This window comes from Erithacus rubecula, assembly GCF_903797595.1.
Source record: "Erithacus rubecula genome assembly, chromosome: 26".
Lineage (NCBI taxonomy): Eukaryota > Metazoa > Chordata > Aves > Passeriformes > Muscicapidae > Erithacus > Erithacus rubecula.
The window spans coordinates 642,923-660,589 of NC_136678.1; the positions used below are offsets into that span (position 1 = coordinate 642,923).

At 56.7% G+C, this 17,667-nt stretch overlaps 1 protein-coding gene across 2 annotated transcripts; it reads right to left on the reverse strand.

The window, feature by feature from the left end:
- Positions 1-5,969: 5,969 nt before the first annotated feature.
- LAD1 (ladinin 1) lies at positions 5,970-17,015 on the reverse strand. Of its 2 annotated transcripts, none has more exons than XM_079327375.1 (10): positions 16,803-17,015; positions 13,179-13,355; positions 11,486-11,972; positions 10,952-11,092; positions 10,202-10,248; positions 9,382-9,454; positions 8,892-9,023; positions 8,455-8,544; positions 7,303-7,380; positions 5,970-7,000 (listed from the first exon to the last, which is right to left on the reverse strand). In XM_079327375.1, exons 1-10 carry the CDS (start codon positions 16,838-16,840, stop codon positions 6,992-6,994), a joined length of 1,272 nt encoding a protein of 423 aa, XP_079183501.1. In that variant the 5' UTR covers positions 16,841-17,015; the 3' UTR covers positions 5,970-6,991. The 2 variants fall into 2 exon arrangements, with proteins under 2 accessions (XP_079183501.1, XP_079183500.1); XM_079327374.1 differs by having other exon boundaries at positions 6,866-7,000; positions 10,952-11,095.
- Positions 17,016-17,667: the final 652 nt, after the last annotated feature.

Genomic DNA, 17,667 nt, shown 5'->3' on the forward strand with positions numbered 1-17,667 from the left:
TGGGATAACTGTGGCACAGAGCTGAGACAGACCTGGGGGAGCTGCAGCCCCAGGAAAGGAGCAGCAGCTTGGGAAGCAAAGGGCTCCTGTCTAACCTTACCCGAGGGTGTTCACCAGGACAAAACCCCCAAAATTAATGAAATTGAAGGATTTATCACCACCTCCTCATTGCCCCTCATCCCCTTTCATGCTGCCATCTCCTCACACTCCAGGAAGGAAGGAGGGATTTCTATTGCTCTGCTCTAGCACTGAGCTCCAGGAGTGGCTGAGGAGGTGCCTCTGGCACCTTCTCAATTGCATTTGTGACACTGCTGGAGCCTTTTTCCACTGGAGGGAGCAGCATCCCCACAGGATTCCTGCACTAGAGCTATCCTGTGCCAGCAGGCCCTGGGGGTGGTGACAAAGACAGCAAACCATGGAAGAAAAAGAAGAGAGACAAGACAGCAAACCATGGCTGGCAGATATGAGAGACGAGGCACAGACAGAGGATGGACACACAGCACAGCAGGGCATGGATGGAGTGCAGGAAGAAGAGAGAGAAGTGGAAGAATGAAAGAAAACCATCCCCAACCAGGGAGAGGCAGAACACATCAACCCACAACTTTTCCCAAGAGCAGAGAGAGGAAATAATGAAAGATGCAATAACTACCATCATCTTCCTCTATCCATTTTTCCTCTTCTGAGCCAGGGAGGAGGGAAGGAATAAGCACAAGGATTAGTTGGGTGCAACAGTTTTTGCATGTGTGAGATGAGTACTGGAGCACTGCAGGGGCTTCCCCCTGCAACTCTCTTTGCTTTTACACTCAGGGTGTTTGGCAGTGCCCTGGAACACCCAGAGGCTGAGCTCAACTGAGCCCCCCAGCCCAGCCCAGCCCAGCCCAGCTCCTGTGCCAGGGCTGTGTCTCCATCAGGCATGTGGAGGTTTGAGTTTGGGCATGGCTGTCACACATTCAGCAGAGACTCCAGTTCCCATTGGGATATTGGGATCACCCTCTGCCAACACCCATGTCCAGCATTGCCAGCCCTGGTTAGAGTCAAAGGATCAGTGACAAAAGAGAACCCGAGAAAATTCAAATGGTTTTGATCCTACTGATGCTTCACGTGCAGGTATCTCAAACATGGTCACATCTGCCTTTCCTGGGCATGATTTGCCCATTGCAGCCCAGGAGCTGATCCCAACCCCCCCAGCAAAGCACTGAAGCCCCAGCATTTGGCTCTTGGTCCTTGCAGGTGCAACTCCTACCTTCCTCCACGCACTCCTCTTCACAGAGCACACAGGGCACAGACAGAGAAAAGGAGAAGAAATCTCAGGTTATTGGAGTTGTTCTGATCAGTTTTTTTGCCTCAGGGCAGATGCAGGTGTTCCATGTCCTCTTACCTTCCTGCTCCCTGCAAAGTACAACAGGAATTCACAGAGTCACATTGAGCTGCTGGAACAGGGCCCATCAGTGAGGCTGAGGTGAATTTGGGATTTCCTCGAGGCTGGCTCCCCTTTCTTATAGACAGGGCCAGGCTGCTGGGTGGCTGTGCTGTGGGTGGCTGTCAGGTGGCACTGGAGACAGGGACCTGGCCCAGGTCACTCTGCAGGCTCTGGAGAGCAGGGGCTGAAGGTCTGGACTGTCATTTTGACAGTGGTCAGGGCACCCCATCATTTTGCAGCATGAGAAAATGAGTCACCTTGGCCTGTAATCCCAGAAAGGGGCATCTCACATCCCACCTTTGCCCCCAAATCCTTCCCTGACTGTGGGGGAGATGCACAGCCTGTCCCAGGAGGACAGACTGGTGACACACATCAGTCCGGTGGCACAGAAATACCAAAGGGCAGGTGCCCTTTCTCTGCAGGTGGATGAGAAGTGGAGCTGTGTTCAAACTCACCCCCATGACCCCAACCCCCTCTCGCCAGGATGTGCCTCCAGCAGCAGAAGCTGCTCTCAAACCTGGGCCTTGGATATTGAGCTCTGCATGTGGCAGCAGGACCCCATCAGCAACAGATTGGTGGCCTCAGGTTTTCCCATCTCTGTCTCACAGATTTAGACCGTGGCATTTTAATACAGGAGCCATCCTTGTCCTGCCCATAGGGTGGATACAGCTCCCAACACCAATTCCCACTACTGGGGTCAGGCACTGCCAGGGCAGAGGGGCACAGGCTGGGGGTCCATGGTGGGTAACAACAAGAGAACTTCCAAGCAATAGGGAGAAAGAAAGGGGGTTAAAACCACCCCACTTACTGCTCACACTCCTCGGTGACCTCCTCCGTGTCTGACATCCCTGGTTCTCTGGCAGAGTTTGAGGCAGATTGGAAAAAGTGAGGGTTAGAAGTGGGATAAGGGCCAGCACAGCCTGTCCCTCAGCACCAGGACAGGGACACAGAGGTGCTGCCTCTCTCCAAAGCACTTGGAGCTCCCAGCTGTCCCCAGCCAGGCTGTGACAGTATTATCTCAGCAGAGATAAGGAGCCTGCCCCCCTCCTGTGCAGGATCACAGCTTGCCCCAAGCAGGAGGCAGGAGATGGGACACAGCCTCCTGTCACACTGATAACTCTGTCAGGAGCCATGCCCAGGGCACTCAGCCCCCTGGCCCAGCCCTCTCAGGGGCTGTGTTTGCTCAGGCAACAGGAAAATCACCCCACTGCAGTTCAGCTTGATTTGCTTCCTGACTATTCTTAGCTCAGAGATGACCCCTTCTCTCAGATTCACAGCCCTGCACCAGGCACAGCACAAGGCCTCAGCAAACCCTCCCAGCCCTCCAAGTGCAGAGCTGCTGGAAAAGGGGCAGCCTGAGTTCAGCGGGAGCATTTCTCCTCTGTTAGCTAAAAACAATAATTTACAATCTGGTTCAGTAGTTCAGCCCTGGTTTTAGGGCTAAGACCTCTTCAGAAACAGCCTTTCATCTTTCAGCACATCTGTCTCACTCCCAGCTGTACCCAGGAAGACTTTGCTCATCACCTCACCTCATTTCACCTTCACCCAGCACTGTGAGATCTACACTCACCTGCTCTATCCCTGGGCATCCTGGAGCAGCCCAGAGCCCCAGCCCCAAGCCCAGCCCAGCCCAGCCCTGTCCCCTGCTCTGCCAGCCCTCAGCAGGGCTGAGATGCCACAGGACGAGGCAAGGCAGATCTGGAAATAACTTCCATGTGCTGAACCACCTGTTCCCAGAGCTGCAAGGCTTCTCTACTCCTGCTGCCCAGAGTCTGGGAGCAACTGCTCCTGGCTACATCTGTCGAGCATTTATTACCCAGGATGGGGAGGACAGGCCTCAGGAGTGCTTATTCAAGATGCTGGGTCCAGGGTTGGAATGCTCAGGCATGGGAGGAGGGGAACCTTGGCATAACCACAGCTCCAGAGGGCCTCTAATCTCACTGTAACTCACAAGGTGCTTTTTGGAGACAAATAAAGGCAGAACTTGGTCCCCTCTGCCTTGGGGTCACTGCTTGCTCCTGCCATCACATTCCTTTTCCTGTGATGAGTCCAGGGCTTGGCTCTGAGCACCCCTTCCAGCATCATCCCTGGGATCTCTGGTTCCACATGAACATCAATTCCCACTTTCCCCCGGGCTCAGCATGGTCCTGATGCCCCAAGTTTGGCCAAATAATTTGTGTGGCCTCTGAGTAACCTGGGCTCCACACAATCATTTCATGACATGGGAGAAGAGGATTCCCAGACCCAACAGTGTGAAAGCCTTTTCCTACATTCTCATTGCCCTCCTCCCTCAGACACTATGATATTCCACAGAGCTGAGGGAACAGCAACTAATCCAGCACTGTTAAGAGGGTACACAAGAGAAAAAGTGGCTCAAGAAAATATTTATGCATCCTCTGCACAGAAACACATCAACATTTTCGTTAAAACTTGAAATCTTGACTTTGTAGAATTAGGAGAATCCAGCAGACCTTACAGAGATAAAGAGGAAATATTAAACTGACTACAAAAAAATCTCCCAGAACTTGTGTGTTAAACAATCCAGATATTCCTCACACTCCTCAAAATCCCCTCTCCTTTAGCTCAGGGCTGGCTGCTCACAGCCCTGGGGCTGTTTTTCCTCTGCTTTCCTCCAGGCTGCCCAGGAATGGCTCATGTCCCTCTCCAGTCCTGCTTGAGAGGGTCAGACCAGGCACAGGAGCATCCCACCATTAACCAGCCCTGGGCTGCCAGAGAGCCAGGGCCAGGCTGGCCATGGGCATCTCATCCCTGCTGTCCCCTGCACACACAGGGAACAGGGATCCGGGAGATTTCCCCAGAACCAGGGCAGCTACAATCCATCTGAGCCACCAGGGCACCTGTCAAGGTGTCCAAAAGACAAATTGCAAATACAGCTGGAGAAGATCCTGGTGCTTTATGCATGGGAACACCTCCATGGAATAAAACAGCCCAGGAAGAGTGGCTGGGGGACACCCCGAGCCCAGAGCAACTCCCCCCGGGCTGGATCCAGCACAGCCCACCCTGGGCAGGGCTGTACCTGAGCACCAGCACACCTGGCCCTACCCGAGCACACCCAGCACACCCAGCCCTACCTGAGCACACCCAGAGTTACCTGAGCACACCCAGCACACCCAGCTACACCCAAGCACACCCAGAGTAACCCAAGCACATCCAGCCCTACCTGAGCACCAGCACACCTGGCCCTACCTGAGCACACGAAGCACACCCAGCCCCACCCGAGCACGCCCAGCCCTACCTGAGCACACCCAGAGTTACCTGAGCACACCCAGCACACCCGGCCCTACCTGAGCACACCCAGCCCTACCTGAGCACACCCAGAGTTACCTGAGCACACCCGGCCCTACCTGAGCACACCCGGCCCTACCTGAGCACACCCAGCCCTACCTGAGCACACCCAGCACACCCGGCCCTACCTGAGCACACCCAGAGTTACCTGAGCACACCCGGCCCTACCTGAGCACACCCGGCCCTACCTGAGCACACCCAGCCCTACCTGAGACACCAGCACACCCGGCCCTACCTGAGCACACCCACCTACCTGAGCACACCCGGCCTACCTGAGCACACCCTACCTGAGCACACCCAGCCCTACCTGAGCACACCCGGCCCTACCTGAGCACACCCAGAGTTACTGAGCACACCCAGAGCAGCACACCCGGCCCACCTGAGCACACCCAGCCCTACCTGAGCACACCACAGGCCCTACCTGAGCACACCCAGCCCTACCTGAGCACACCCGGTACCTGAGCACACCCAGAGTTACCTGAGCACACCCGGCCCTACCTGAGCACCCGGCCCTACCTGAGCACACCCAGAGTTAACTGAGCACACCCGGCCCTACCTGAGCACACCCAGCCCTACCTGAGCACACCCAGAGTTACTGAGCACACCCGGCCCTACCTGAGCACACCACCACTGAGCACCCAGGTTAACTGAGCACACCCGGCCCTACCTGAGCACGCCCGGCCGTAGCTGGGCGCCGCTGCTGCCGGGGAGCGCGGGGAGCCGCCGGGGTCTGGGAAGGCTCTTTGGGGCTGGAGGCTTTAAGGGGGCTCCAGCGCCCACCCCGGGGCGGGCAGCGCCGCAGGAATGCGCCCGGCGCCCAGCGAGGAATGCAACACTTGTGAGCTGCTATTTCGGCAGCCGCGGCCCTGGCCCCCTCCGCCGCTCCCCCTTCCCCCCAGGAGCCCATATAAGCCCAAGCTATTGTGTGGCCTCAAAGATTTGCTATTTTAAACCCTGCGGAGCGAGATACGTGAGTGCCCGAGGGGCTGACACAAGCCAGCCCAGCTGTCACCGGGCCGGGACGCTGATAAGGCAGCGCTGTCACAGAGCGGGAGCAGAGCCTGCCAGGCAGCTCCGCCCGGGCCCGGCGCTGCTCCGAGCTCGGGATGCTGCAATGAAAGGGAAGAGTCTGTTCTTAACCCCCCGGGATGTGTCTGATTCGGGGGTTTCCCTATTTTCCCCCTGCAGGGAGAAGGGAACAGTTTCCAGTCCCACACCAGCAGTAGGTGACCTGCGGTGTCTTAGAAAGAGCAACTTTTATTAGGAAAAAACAAACAAACAAACAAAAGCACGGAGAAGCCAAAGTCCTTTCCCAAGCCTAACAAGCAGAATCAGCTCCAGGGGCAGCAGCAGATTCCCACACTGAATTTGTCACCACGGTGGCTGATCAATGCACAATCCAACCCTCAAAAATGGCCCCAAAAGGAGAATTTGAGCCCATGGCACCATAAAGCCACCCTAAAGGCATCGAGAAAGCATCCCCCATCCCTGCTGGGTGGGCTCAGCAGCCCAGGGAATGCAGGATCAGGGGCTGCACAGCAAAGGGCTCAGGAGGAAGGGCAAGAGGGAAACAGAGACCAGCACAGGGCACTCAGCTCCATGAACTCCCCCAAACAGGGCTGTGGCCATGGTCCCTCCCTGGATCACTGCTGCCAGGGGCAGGGATGGCAGTGACAAGGACAACTCTGGTTCAGCTATCAGGGCCAAGTCCCCCCTTCTTCCATGAGACATCTCTGAGCACTCGTGTGACTTCACAAACATCAGCCTCTGGTTGGGTCACTCTGGCAGTGACAGCCTGGCAGGGGGTGACACCTGCCAGCCCCACCTGCCCCAGGCAGCAGGGACCAACATGGTCCATGGATGTGCAGCTGCAGCTCCCTTGGCCAGGCGGGTTCTTGCCCCTCTGACATCTTCCAGCTGCTGTGTGTGGGATCCCCTTTGCCAGGGCAGTTCTGGGGCAGAGATCAAGAACAGAACAGCAACATGTGGTGGGTAAACAAGGCAGGAGTTTGCCTTCAGCATCTGTGGGGAGCCTGTAGGCCTGGGCACCCCCAGACAGGTAGTAAGTGGGGGCTGAGGGCACAGGAAGACTCTTCCAGGCTTCTTCCTTCCCATCCCACAAGCAGAGGACCCCATGACCTGGGCTGCACCCACACGTGGCACAGGGGACTCGTGGCAGTGGCTGCTGGACAGTTTGAGTAGGGCTGGGCTTTGATCTTCAGAGCAAACCAGTTTTTCCCAGATGGTCTGACACCACAGCTGGTGTTACTGCAACTGGAAAAAGAAAGTGGGAACCACTGAGGCTGTGCCTGAAGCTGCAGCCCCCTCAGATGCAGCTGCTCTAACCACAAGAGAGGCTGTCCCCAGCAGGGGATGGGGCAGGCAGGAATCTCTAAATCCTGCCATAGGCCACTTCCCTTCACCTCCCAAACCACAGTCCTTCTCTCCCTTACAGATGCCTCCTGTTATCCCCTCCTGCTGACTCCCCAAAGTCATAGGGTCCCCTCTCCCCCCATATCCTGGCTCTATCCCAGCCTCAGAGGATGCACCAGGTTTCAGAGCAGCTCCATAATTACCTTGGTGTCTCCAGAGGTGTCTCCAGGCTGCTTTATCCAGATCTCTCGCTTTGCCAGGCTGTTGATTCTCCGGATTTCCTGCAAACAAGAGTCAGAAGTGACAGGGGAAAGTTTTCCCCATACACTGTGTGCAGCATTGCCTTGGTCTGACCGTATTCAAACCTTGTCCAGGTAAAAGCAGCCATCTTTGGGATCCTGCACCTAGGAGACCCTCAAAGCCAAGTGCAGCTCCAGCCACAGAAGTGGAGCAAGTGCTATTAAAGGAGAACTGATCAAGGAGCTGCAGGCTTTCCCCAGGAGTGACCCCAGGGGCAAACCCTTTGCTGGCACAGCTGCCTGGCACAGACACATCTGGGCAGGGTTGATCTCCCAGCTCAGCCTGGACTCACCTTCCCTGGCTGCAGGGCTGGATTTAAGCTGTGCCTCCTGGGCCAGGTGGCCAAAGCCCTCCCTGCTGTGAGCAGTGCGACCTGCCCAGGACCTGCTGAGCCTGTCCTTTACAAGAACACCAAACCACCCTGGGGCCAAAGGCTGTCTTGTCCCTCTCTTGAACACGTCCAGGGAGTAGCCATGGTATGACCTCTGAGTCCCCTTGGCTGGGCATTTTGCACCCACAGCCACAAGACCCCCTAGTTTTGAGGGCTGGTTTCATGTGCAGATGTGGTGACCCACAGACCCTTCATGCACCTGGACCTCTCCCAGCACACACAAGTCTTCAAGCTCCTCAGAGCCAAAGGGTCAAGCACACAGCTCCTCTCCCACTGGCCTCCAGGCAGAGCTGCTCATCCAGACAGAGGAGATGGGATGGCAGAGATGGGATCCTGCTGGGGTGGCAGGGTCAGTACCCCTGTGTGTCCTGGGACATGCTCCCAGCTGGCTCCTGCTCCCTCCTCAACCCACCAAGGGCTGGAATCAGCCATCTTGGGAATTTTGGGATTACAGTCAGGACATGGCAACAAGTAGAGCCCTGGTATCTCATCATGGTGGCCCTGCAGCTCAGAGACTCCAAACCTGGCTAAACTGCTCTCAAACCCTTTAACAGCTTCAGCCAAGAGCCCTTCCTCCCTTCAACCCCGCCCCGAGGTGCAGCACCGTGTCCCGTGAGACTGACTGGTCTCAGGGCTCTCCCTTGAGGCTGACACAGGCTGGTACCTTGCTGTTTTCCTCCTTGGCAGGCTCCTGAGCCCGGCTGATCCACAGATTAATGCGGGAGGTCACCGATCCTGGGATCTTCAGGTTGTCCTGAGGCACAGAGAGGGACACCGGGGTTACAGCAGCAGCTCTCCCTCTGCACGAATGTAACCCGGCCCAGTCTGCAGGGCACGGGGAGACAGCGCGGAGCTGCAGCGGGCAGAGCCCAACCCACACACTGGCTCCATCCCAGCTCCTCAAATTCCAGCTCTCGGCAGGAACCCGCACAGCGCCGGGGCAGCTCCCGCGCCCGCACGCAGCCCTGGCACCCACAGTCCGTGCAGCAGCCTGCCAGGCTGGGCTGGTGCCGGGAGAGGGGAAATCTGCCGGCCCCGGCGCCTGCCCCAGCACAGGAGCGCTCGGAGCCCCCCGCTCAGCGCAGCTCCTGCCTCGCTCACCTTCCTGAGCGCCGCCGCCTCCGCCTTGCCGGGAGCGCTTCCCTCGAAGAAGTTGCGCTTGCTCGCCACCCCCTCCGAGGAGAGCAGGCGACTCTTCTGCACAGGCACGGAGGATTTCACCCCCTCCGAGCGCTGGGAGAGAGAGGGGTGTCAGCAGGGCTGTGCTGCACAGGGTGAAAAGCAGAGTCCAGCTTCTGGCTCACACCCTGAGCCCCCTGGGGTCTGGTGCTCCCTGCCCATCACCAGCTCACAGCCTTGTGCCCTGCTTCCCCCAATGCACCACAGCACCCCTGGATCCCCTCCAAGGGTCCCTGCTCCTAAAACTCTGAGGCCAATCCTTTTTCCTGCCTGGGACCAACCCCTCATCCCATCAGCTCTGGTATTTGGTGCAACTCAGGCCCTTCCCTCCTCATTGAGCTCCAGGCTTCACCTCTCTGTCTCCCCACACATCCTTCCCACCCTGCCTGGCTCTGCCAAGGACCTTTGGTACCTGCACAGCCGAGTTGTACTTTTCCAGCTTCTCCCCAATGGTGCTATTGCTGCCTGGGATCCTCAGACTCGCACTGGTGAAGAAGAGGGAAGAGTTGAAACCAGGATCTCCTGGGACTCAGCCCATGGTCCAGGGGAGCTGCACCTGTCCCACCCAGGCACTCCTGCACCTATCTGCCAGGTGAGCCAAGCAGTCCATTCCCTGCTGGGGACCAAGATCTCTGTGTGTCACCACCTTCCCAGGGCCAAACTGAACACTGGAATATCTGAGAGCTCCTCAGCCTGCCCTGGGTTCAGCTCTGCCAGCTCTGAACTGCATCGCCCCCAGTGTCAGTGTAGCTGTACCTACAGCATGCACCTGCCCACAGAGGGGTGGAGGTCCCTTGATCTGGTCACCAAAGCCAGATTAGGCTGCTCATGGACCTGTTTTGATGTCCCCATGGAAAGGGCCTGTGCAGACACAAGCACCAACATGGAACTACATGACTCAGGAGACAGTGGGAGCTTGCTGGGGAATACTGGAGCAACATGGGAGAGCAGAGGATGTTCCTGCCCATGGCAGGGGTTGGAATGAGATCTTTAGGGTCCCTTGGAACCCAAACCATTCTGTGATTCCAGGATCTCATTCAGATGCAAGCTGCACATTGGACATTGTCCTGTCCCCTGCCAAGCATCACTGCCTGCCCAGTCCAGCACCCTGGGGACCAATGTCCAGCAGATCTCTGCCAGGCCTGTCAGCCCCCATCACCTCCTCCCTTGGAAAACAAAGGATGACAATTCCTGCCCAGCAGGTCCAAAGCAACATGATGAGAGGTACTGACCTCCTTGTGAGAGGGCTTTGGCTCTCTTTCTGCTTCCTGGAGATGATCTGGAAGACACAAGGAGAGGAGATCCACAGAGAACTTTGTTTATCCAAGATAAGCATGGAAGACACTATCTCACTGATCTCCCCCAGGAAAGCTCCATTTGCATCCACACCAGAGCTTATCTCATATCTCAAAGCTCCCCAGACTATAGACACTTTATGGTGATAACAGTTTTATTCCCAATAAAGCCTCATGGAAGTCAATCAAGTGTAGCTAGTCAGCCCTGACTCACAGCAGTGATAATCTTGATTTGTTTTTGGTTTTCCTTTTCCCAGCCTCTTCAATTACTTTATTCCAGAGATCTCCTTTGAAATGAAATATATTCTGAGACTATAACATGGGATGAGAGGGAGGATGGATGTTATTTTTATCCTGTGCTTTCACATAAGACTGGAAAGGCTGGAAGGTGGATGGTAATTCCTGTAGCTCTGAAAATTCTGAGGACAATGAGCTCCCTGTTTTCTCATCACTTGCCATGAGTTTTCTGGCCAGCACAAGGTGGATGAACTGGACATGTTCATCCTCACATGCCTTCAGTCAGACACAGAGTCAGACAGGACTGCAGTGCCCAGAACAAGGGTAAATTTTAAAAAATACTTTTGGGAACAGTCTCTGTGCACATAACCCAGAAGTCAAAGCAATCCTTCCTTCCCCCCATCCTCCACTGCCTCAATGGAACCCTTCCCCACCTGCTTTAGCCCTTACCCGAAAGGAGACGGTTCTTGGGCTGGCCCGTCGGATGGAACTGCTGAAGGTGACGTGAGTTGGAGAAGGGTCTGGCTCTTCTGCAGGTTCATCCTGGGGAGGGCACAGCTGGATTACCTGCTTTGAGGGGTTCCTGGATGGCTGCTGAGGAAAAAGGAAACCTCAGATGCGTCTCTGCAGAGAACACTGAGGTGCAGGAGCTGAGCAGTCAGGGTGGGAGCTGGGTTGGAGGCTGGAGTTTGAGATCAAAACCTTTCCTGTCTCAGTTGGACATAGAGAGTCCCAAACAGCTCTTCAGTGTCACCATGATGGCAATCAGAGGGACTTGCTGGAGAAGGTGATCAGAACAGCACAGACCAGGGAGGGGAAGGTGATGGTGTCCCATCCACCAACTCTTTGCAGCTCTCAGAAAAACCTTCTCCAAAATCCTTCAGGTCCCATTTCCCTCCTGGTACTTTTGGGCTGTCCCTCTCTCTGGAGTCCTCTCTAGGACCCCTCCCCCAAAGGCCTGGTGCCCCATGCCTTGCTGCTCACCTGCTGCTCTGGAGCTGAGGTCACCGCTGGGGTTTTCTCATCCGTGCTGCGGTTTCCCACCCTGGTGAGGATCTTCACCTCCCGGAGCCGGCAGCTCCCCACCTCCGGCGGCTCCCTCGCCTCCTTCCTCTGCTCCCCCCGAGGAGTCCCCGCTCCCTGGTCTTTGTCCTGGAGCCGTGCCCTCACCACCACCTTCCTCTCAGGGGCTGGCTCCAGGTTCTTGTCTCCTGGCAGATCCCCTCTGTCCCTGGCAGCCTCCTGAGCCCGCTCTGCAGCCCGGCTGCTCTCCTGCCTCCCACAGGGCTGTGGCCCTCTCTCCGGGCAGCTTTCTCCCACCCCTGCCTCCTTCTGCTCCTTCTCCTGCCGCAGCTTTTCAGACACAGCTGGGAGGCACCTCGTTCTTCTCCCTTCTTGTGTCTTCAGCACCTCCGAGAGTTTTTGCTCCTCCCCATCCTCTGGAGACTGCGGCTTCACCAGGGATGGAGGTCTAGGGATAGGAAAAACATGGTATGACAACCTTAGCATCTGGAGCTAGAGGGGTGGATTTCATGCTGCAAGTGAGGCAAAAGGCTCTGGAGAGGGACATAAAATTCCCACCAACATCCTGAAGTCCTCCCTGCAGACCAGAGCTTGCAGCCACTCTCATCCCCATCACCCCAGTTCAGCTGTCTGAGAAAAAGTTTGGTAAAATTATTTTTTTTCCCTTTTATCATAGAGATGAAGCATTTCTGCAGCCTTGTCCCAGGACACCAGCATCCATCAAGTCCTGTGCCAAGGAGATCCAGGCTCAGAGTAGAGTGCTGGGTCTGCTGCTGGATAAGAAGTGTGACTCTTCACTGGACTAAGAAAAATCCCACCGATTTTAAGTGGGAAGTGTCAGCTGCTCTGTCCCAACACAACTTGTGTTCCCCTCATTCCCTGGGGCAAGCAGGCACAAGGTCTGGAGAGAAGGACACCTGGCCTGCACACTCCCAGGATTGGGAAGGAGATGGGATAACATTTGCCCTCCTCCTGAATTGCAGTCACCACATGGCCAGCCTGTCAGCACCAGGGAAGAGGAACTTGTCCTTCCTACCTGGTTCATTTTAGTCATGGCCAGCCCTCATCCACCCCATATCCAACCCAAGCATCCTAACTCCATCCTGTCTGAAACACAGAAATACCTCTGGAGTGGGAGCCTCACTGTGGACACAAGCCCCTAAATACTGGACACTTACAGGATCAATTTAGAGAGTGGATCAGGTTATGTAAGGGCAGCCTGGTCCCAGAGCACCTCCAAAGCCCAGCTCCCTGCAGCCAGGGACTTTGGAAGCACCACTGAAAGCCCTTGGGTCAGATCCCCACTTCAGCAAAGGTCCCACAGCATCACTGTGAGGTTCAGAGGGGCAGCACAGTCAGCCAGGCTCTGCCTGCTCTGCTCTCCTGTTCTGCAAAACTGGCACCCCTTGCCTGCTGCACATCCCACCTGAGCTCAGCCCTGGCCCCAGCCCTCCCCCAGCACTCCTGCTCCTGAGCCATGGGGAGCCCACCTGAGACATCCCCACCCTGTGCTCCTCCTGGGGAGCCCATCCCTGCTCCCAAGGGCTCCCAAGCACAGCTCCTCCCTCAGCCAGGAGCCATTCCCACCCACCACAGCAGCAGGTGCCAGGGCACGGTGGAGGAGCAAGGCCAGTGCCAGCAGGAGCCCACAGACCTGCTGGAAGCTGGGCTGGTGTCTTTGGCAGGGCTGGAGTCTTTGGCAGGGCTGGAGTCTTTGGCAGGGCTGGCAGGCTCCTCATCTGTGGATGTGGATGTCAGCAGGTTCCGGTGCCTTCTCCGGCGCTCTCTTTGCTGCTCTTCCTCATCCTCCAGGGTCCTCTGCCTGGCCAGGCTGTGTGGAGCAAGCACAGGGACATGGGCAGGTTCTGAGCTGCCTGGGCACCCTGAAGCCCTGGTGCCAGACAAGTAAGGAGCTGCTACACCGTGGGCAAGGCCAAAGGGCTGACAGAAGTCATCTTGCTGGAGGAGAGTGATGCCAGCATGAGCCAAGTGTCCCAAAGTGCTCTCACTCCACCCAGCTGATGCAGGCCCTTCCAAGGCAAGCACTTGACTTCTCAACTCCTATCTTCTTCTCATTTCAAAGGAATCCCTATACTAAGTAAACCTTCCAGAGGAAGAATATTGAACCTGGAACTCAGCCAGACCAGGACCCCTGAGCTACCACACAGACTCCAACCACACAAACTGGAAGGGTAAACACTATGGCACAAGATTTTAGGCCAAAACCAAGTTGTGGTGACAGCAATTTAATTTTTATAGAGCAAAAAGCCTCAGATACAAAAGTATCAGAAGCTGGAGACAACTGCTGGGAGGCTCTGCATGGGGATTGGGGCTGGCAGGGCTCCTCTTCCCCCCTGCACGTGCCTGGACTAGGAATTGTTTATGATCACGGACTGAGCCAAAAGACAAGGTTTGGAATAATCTTTGAGCATTTTATTCTGCACCAGCCAAATGTGAATTGTTGGGAGTTTTGGGGGTTTCTTTTCTTTTTCTTGTTGTTTGTTTGTTTTGTTTTGTTCTGTTTTGTTTTTACTTTTAATAAAACACCACTCAGATTAAAAAGTTGTCTGGAAAACACCAGCTCTGCCATCCTCTCTGTGCCAAACCTGCCCACCCTCTGTGCCATTGCATGAACTGTGTTGGAAAATATTTTTATTAGCCGGATGGAGCTTTTGAGAGCCACGTTCATCTCCCCCAACAGGAGCCCTCAATCAGCCACAAACACTGCAGGGAACTCCCCGGAGCTCCCGGCACCCCAACAGAGCCTCCCTGGGCAGGGTCCATCCCAAGACCTCATCCCAGTTCCGTCCAGCGTCACCCAGGCTCAGACTTTGCCATGATTTTGACTTTTAGCAAAAGTCAGCGGGGCAGGGCCACGTTACAGCGAGCGCGGCCGCGGGGACTCACGGCTGGTTCCGAGTTACTGAGTAATCACAGCCGGTCATAAATTAATCCGCTTTACCCCCCGCGAGCATTTGCGGCTTCTGTTCTTCCTGCTCGGGGCAGCGGAGCGCGACGGGGGCACAGGACCCGGCTGAGAGCTCGGGCTGGGGACAGGACAGGACAGTGCCAGGCTGTGCCCTTCCCTCCCACTGCCCCACAGCCGAACAGCCCCAACAGCATTCGGGCACAGCGGGGCAGCTCCTGGCGCTCTCCGGTGCTTGGTACCGACAGAGAAGGGGCTGCCGAAGTCTGCGATGTGCCCAGGGAGTATCCCCAAGTGGGACAGCCCCGCTCCGTGCCCGTGTGCCCGTGTCCTCATAGCCCCGTTCCGTGTCCTCACAGCCCCGCTCCGTGCCCGTGTTGGCACACCCCCGCTCTGTGCCCGTGTCCGCACAGCCCCGTTCCGTGTCCTCAGAGCCCCGCTCCGTGCCCGTGTCTTCACAGCCCCGCTCTCTGCCGGTGTCCTCACAGCCCCGCACTGTGCCCGTGTTGGCAGAGCCCCGCTCCGTGCCCGTGTTGGCACAGCCCCGCTCCGTGCCCGTGTGCCCGTGTTGGCACAGCCCCGCTCCGTGCCCGTGTTCGCACAGCCCCGGGCCAGCCATCCCTCCACGCACATTCCCAGCCGGCAGGTCCCGGGTGGGGGGGACACAGATCCCGGTACTTCTACACTCCTGTCCCTCAAGCAGTGACAGCCCGGAGCACTAATGCCAGTTATATCCTCATGACGACCGGGTACTTCTTTGATTTTACACGGACAGTCTACTTCAAAGTGAAAATGGGATTTTCCTGTCTTGAATTACCGTAGCTCCTTCTGAGGGAGCACAAAACCTGGCACTATCCACAGGCAGCTCCTTGGTTTTTGTAATTAAGCAATCCGCCCATCAGGCTATAGATTTGCTCTGCCAATTTTTCTCTTCTCTTTTAAAAGAGGGATTTATTTTTTGCTGTTTTACCTTCTTTAACTCAAAAGAGATGAGTAAAAATCTTTGGCAAGTGTCCCTGCTTTGTCCTCTCCTGCCCTGTCAATGATTAGCACAGAGATTTCTGACATTTCTGTTGTTTCAGTGCTGCCTCATTTCAGGAGAGCTCAGAAAATGCCTTCTGGGGTTGGGAAGCACACGGGATGCAGGACCCAGCTGGGCTGGTGTTGGGGTAGGTCCGTGGCTCAGAGATGGATCTGGACAGGGCTGGAATAGCCTCTGGATCTGTCCCACCCATGGCAGAGGCAGCTGAGAACTGGTGGCCTCTGAGCAGTGGGGTCTCAACTAAAATAATGAAGTTTTTCACAGTGAAGGTGAGCAGGCCCTGGCAGGGAGTGCCCAGAGAAGTTGTTGCTGCCCTTGGATCCCTGGAAGTGTCCAAGGCCAGGTTGGACGGGGCTTGGAGCAGCCTGGGATAGTGGGAGGTGCCCCTGCACCAGGTTGGAATGGGATGAGCTTTTAGGTCCTTCCCACCCAAACTATTCTGGGATTCTATGAACTCTCCGTTCTTACATCCAGTACTGAAATTTGCAATTAAGTCTTGGAGACGTAACATCCACTTGGGCCAGGATTTCTGCTCTGATTTGTTGGACAGTGTGGCTCTGTTTGAGTTTCCATCACTGTTCCTGCACAGCTGAGGCTGGTGGGGCTCTGCTGGGGTCTGCAGGGGGTCTGGGCTGATCCCACCTTGCTCCAGCTTCATTCGACCCCCTGACCCATCCCAGGATGCCCAGGAGCCTCCCCTCACTCTTTGGGAAAGCCGAGGGAGCGGGCGGTGCTGCGGGGATTGTTCAGGGATCGTTCAGGGATCGCTCAGGGATCGTTCAGGGATCACTCGGAGATTGTTCAGGGAACATTCAGGGATTGCTCAGGGATTGCTTAGCCGCTGCCGCTGAATCAGGGCTTGCTCAGCACACGATGGGCTGCAGTTTTGGCAGGGCAGAGCAGGACACACACCCAGGGGCAGCACGGGCATGGAGGGAGTGGAAATGCCCGCAGTTAGCTCAGAGCAAGTCTGGAGACACAGCCCAGACAGTCCGTTCCCCAAAGAAAGGCAAAACAGACCCAAGATGTATCCAGCATGGGGCGAGAATGCTTATCCAGGTAATTCTCCTGTGCCTGGCTCAGCTTCCCCAGGCAGCAGAAACAAAAACGCCTCTGATCTTGCCCAGCCACAAGAAACTCCAGCAGCGCCGGGCCCTCCGTGGGGCTGGCACTCACCTCCGCAAACAACAAACGCCACTCCCAGGGCAGCTGCCCCCTCTTCCCATCCTCCCCGAGCCCCTTCGGCCCGCAGCAGCCCACCCTCACCCCTCCCTGGTGAAAAGGGTCAAGCATTAATCCACAGCACTCACCTGGAAAGATCGGACCAGTTCCTTCTGCTGAAGGACATTGCTGCTTCCCCGGATTTCAGAGAGCCCCCCGAACCCGAGCGGGCATCCAGGCTCCGTGGGAGCCGCGGGGATCGGCGCTGCCCGGACCCTGCTCCCCGAGAAGGGAGGGAGGGAGGGAGGAACTCCCTGCAAGGTTATTTCCCTGTGCACCTTTACCCTGCCTGCCGCCCGCTCTGCTCCGGTGCATCACATGGTTCCTTATCTACCTGGCCCGGGCAGCGCTGTGATTTGTGTGCCAGCGGCGCGGGCCGAGAGCCGCCCTGCCCGGCAGTGCCACGCAAACCAGAGCCCTCCCCGCTGCCAGCCTCCGCCGGGACCCGCGGCTCGGGCCATCCACGTCTCCCAGGGTTTCGGAGACAACTCCCTGCGGAGAACCTGTTCTACCAGCCGCAATCCACCAGTCAACAGCTCCTGCAGCCCGGCGGAGGAGGTGAATTACCCCGGGCTGAGTGGGAGGAGGTTGGCTCCCGAGGATCCAAAACAGTCATTAAAACACCTCCGGCTGGGCGCAGTCTAGCCCTTTCCAAAGAGCTTGGGAGGGTCCCCTGCTCCTTCCAGCCCTTTCTAGATGTCTCGGATGGAGCTGTCAAGGTCTCCCCATTCATGAGCTTTGCTGCAGCAGCGAGCACTCGCAGAGACTAGGGGGAGGGGGCTGGAGCATGGGGGGATCCAATTTTTGTGTGCCCTATGCCAGAGGGGAGCTGTGTGCACAGGCTCATCTCACACCTGGACCCAGCCCATGAAACCCATCCCCCCTCTGGCTGTGCCCCGAGACCCCCACCCTTACACAGGACAGCCCCTCCTGCCAAGGGCAGGTGTGAAGGCA